Source organism: Penaeus vannamei, chromosome 28 (assembly GCF_042767895.1).
Source record: "Penaeus vannamei isolate JL-2024 chromosome 28, ASM4276789v1, whole genome shotgun sequence".
Taxonomy (NCBI): domain Eukaryota; kingdom Metazoa; phylum Arthropoda; class Malacostraca; order Decapoda; family Penaeidae; genus Penaeus; species Penaeus vannamei.
The window spans coordinates 30,864,101-30,866,600 of record NC_091576.1 but is presented as its reverse complement, the minus strand read 5'-3'; the positions used below and the strand labels follow the sequence as shown (position 1 = coordinate 30,866,600).

The following is a 2,500-nucleotide window of genomic DNA, read 5'->3' as shown; positions in this document are numbered from 1 at the left end:
TCTCCTCTCTCCTCTCTCTCTCTCTCTCCCCTCCCCTCCCCTCTCTTTTCTAGAAAGTAGGAAAGGTTACGTTGGGTGTTTCAATTCGTATGATACCCTCGTTTTGGGACTTTGTCTTTGAATGGTGCTTCACTCTCGGTAACAATTACCCAGAGTATTATATACCAGATTTATTGTAAAATGCTAATACACTTATCCACTACTTTACCCGTTTCCTCATATCTGCCTCTCTTACTAGACATACCATGAATGTGTTTTTCTATTTCCACAAAAGCTAAATGATGCAGTGCTTACTCCTCCACCTCCCATTGTCGTCTCATGTCAAATATGTGTTATTTGTAGTCACGATTAGAGTAGCATGGAGAGCTAAGGTGCAGTACTTCATTCTGCAAAGGGAAAACATTTCAGCATCATTACTTAGCAAATGTAGGAATCAATATATCTTGATTATCTTCCTTACTCCTTAAGCATGTATACTCTTGTAGGACTTTATCTCTACGGTTCCTATAACCGGGTCCTTTTTTTGTAAATTGAACCCTATACATGACCTCTAAAACTCCTGGACTGCCATCACACTTACCCTTGCTAAGCACAGGTCAAAGTGTGATACTAGTTGGTTACCATTCTCTCATGCACTACCGTTTTTCTTTTCCAGCGTGGACATGGAAAAAATAACCAGGCTAATGTCAAGAGTAAAGAATATGAAAGGCCAAAGGAGCCCCAGTGCCTGGTCTTCCCACAGGGGCCGGTCATGAAGGAAGTACAGATACTTGCAGATGATTTCCGCAAAATCCTGCAGCCAAACTCGCTTGGTTGGTTGAAGGTAGGAGTTGTATTCAGATGTGTTTAGCATGCTCATTAGCTACATGTGTGAAAATATATATATTTTTGCATGTGTATGTATGTATATAGAGATAGATAGATAGGAATTTATACATATGATGAGAGAGATATGAATTAATATATATAGATAAAGATAGACATATAGATGGATAGGTAGATGTAGATATAGATAGATAGATATAGGTTCATGAATAAAAGTATGTGTATGTAGGTATGTATGATTACATTTCCATGTTTAAAAAGCCACAAACATATGCAAATGCAGATTTTATTTCTTTTTACAGAAAGGTAAAATCAGAGATATTCTGTCAGTATGCAGACCAATGAATTTTACACACATGGTTTTATTTTCTCAAACTGAAAGAGGCATCTACCTGAAGTTCTGCCGTTTACCTCAAGGGCCAACAGTGACATTTAAGTAAGTGCACTTTCACCAGTTTTCAGAATTCAGTTTCCTGGAAAATGTTAAAGCTAGGAAGTAAAAGCAAGTGCATTGAGGCTTGTCAGAAAGAGACATCTAACCATTAACACCCTCCATTTCTCCTACTTCCCCCAGGTTGAAGTCTTTCTCCAACGCGCATGATGTTATGTCGCTGTTGAAGAAGCAGCCTTGTCTTGTGCCACATTTCCTTGTGGGTCCATGCCTTATGACCAACCTACAGCTCGAGGAAGGAGAGGCACACCTGAAGCTATGTGCCAGGATGTTCCTTGATATGTTCCCCACCATCACACCAAACACGGTAGGCAGTTCAGTTCCCATCTATGCCTGTTTCTGCTGTTACTTATGATCCTCTTCCTTCTCCCTCTGACTAGCTTTTGTCAGTTCTACCTTATTCTATTACTATTATTTTTGTTTTTGTTTTTCTTTTAAACACCAGCATTACTTTAAAAAGAACAGGCTGGTTTGGAGCTCTTGAGTTGTGCTTATTCTCCAATGAGTCAAGAAAAAGTGGAAAAGGAATCATTGTGGTATGCATGGCAGTGTAGTGATCCACTGAAGGCATTTTTCTCTTGTAGTTGGACGGGTAGGACCTGTGATAATCAGGTAAAGGCTGTGTTATTTCAAACCAGAGTAATATAGATAAAAAAGAACTACTGAGAGAGACATACAGTTTCACCTTTTTACAATATTCGCTACCTTCTACCTATTGACACAATGGCATGATACAATCCCTTTCCTTTTTCTCATTTCAGGCCAAGACTGATGCAATTCGACGCTGCTGCCTCATCCACTACGATGCAGAAACAGACCTCTTCGATTTCCGCCACTATGCTATCCGTGTTGTTCCCCTGGGGCTGTCAAAAGCCATCAAGAAACTTTCCAAGGGAAAAGTGCCCAACTTGAGTAAATTCTCAGACATGTCTGAGTTCATGACAAAGTACGTTTTTGTATGTCATGAGTTTCTTTTATCCTTTCTTTACTAAATTTTTTTTTTCTCTCTCTCTCTCTTTATTGTATGATGTAGATATCCCATATGTGATAATACTATTGTGTGAGGCTGCCAGAACTGCTACAGGTTTTCAGTAGCTGACATTCAGCACATCTTTCCATTAGATGACTGTTGATCAACAAGTGGCCATTGTCAGAATCTGCACAAGAATTTGACAGATAATTCAGTACAAAGACTGTAATTGCATGAAATGTGAAAATGGAACA

General features: G+C 39.2%; 1 protein-coding gene across 1 annotated transcript in view; it reads left to right on the top strand.

Moving 5' to 3' along the window:
* ppan (Brix domain-containing protein peter pan) overlaps positions 1 to 2,500 on the top strand; it is a 7,586-nt gene that overhangs the window by 567 nt on the left and 4,519 nt on the right. Inside the window, exons 2-5 of the mRNA XM_027355518.2 lie at positions 656 to 823; positions 1,128 to 1,261; positions 1,400 to 1,583; positions 2,038 to 2,222. Of these exons, the coding sequence (XP_027211319.2) occupies positions 656 to 823; positions 1,128 to 1,261; positions 1,400 to 1,583; positions 2,038 to 2,222 (671 nt within the window). The remainder of the gene's footprint in view (positions 1 to 655; positions 824 to 1,127; positions 1,262 to 1,399; positions 1,584 to 2,037; positions 2,223 to 2,500) is intronic.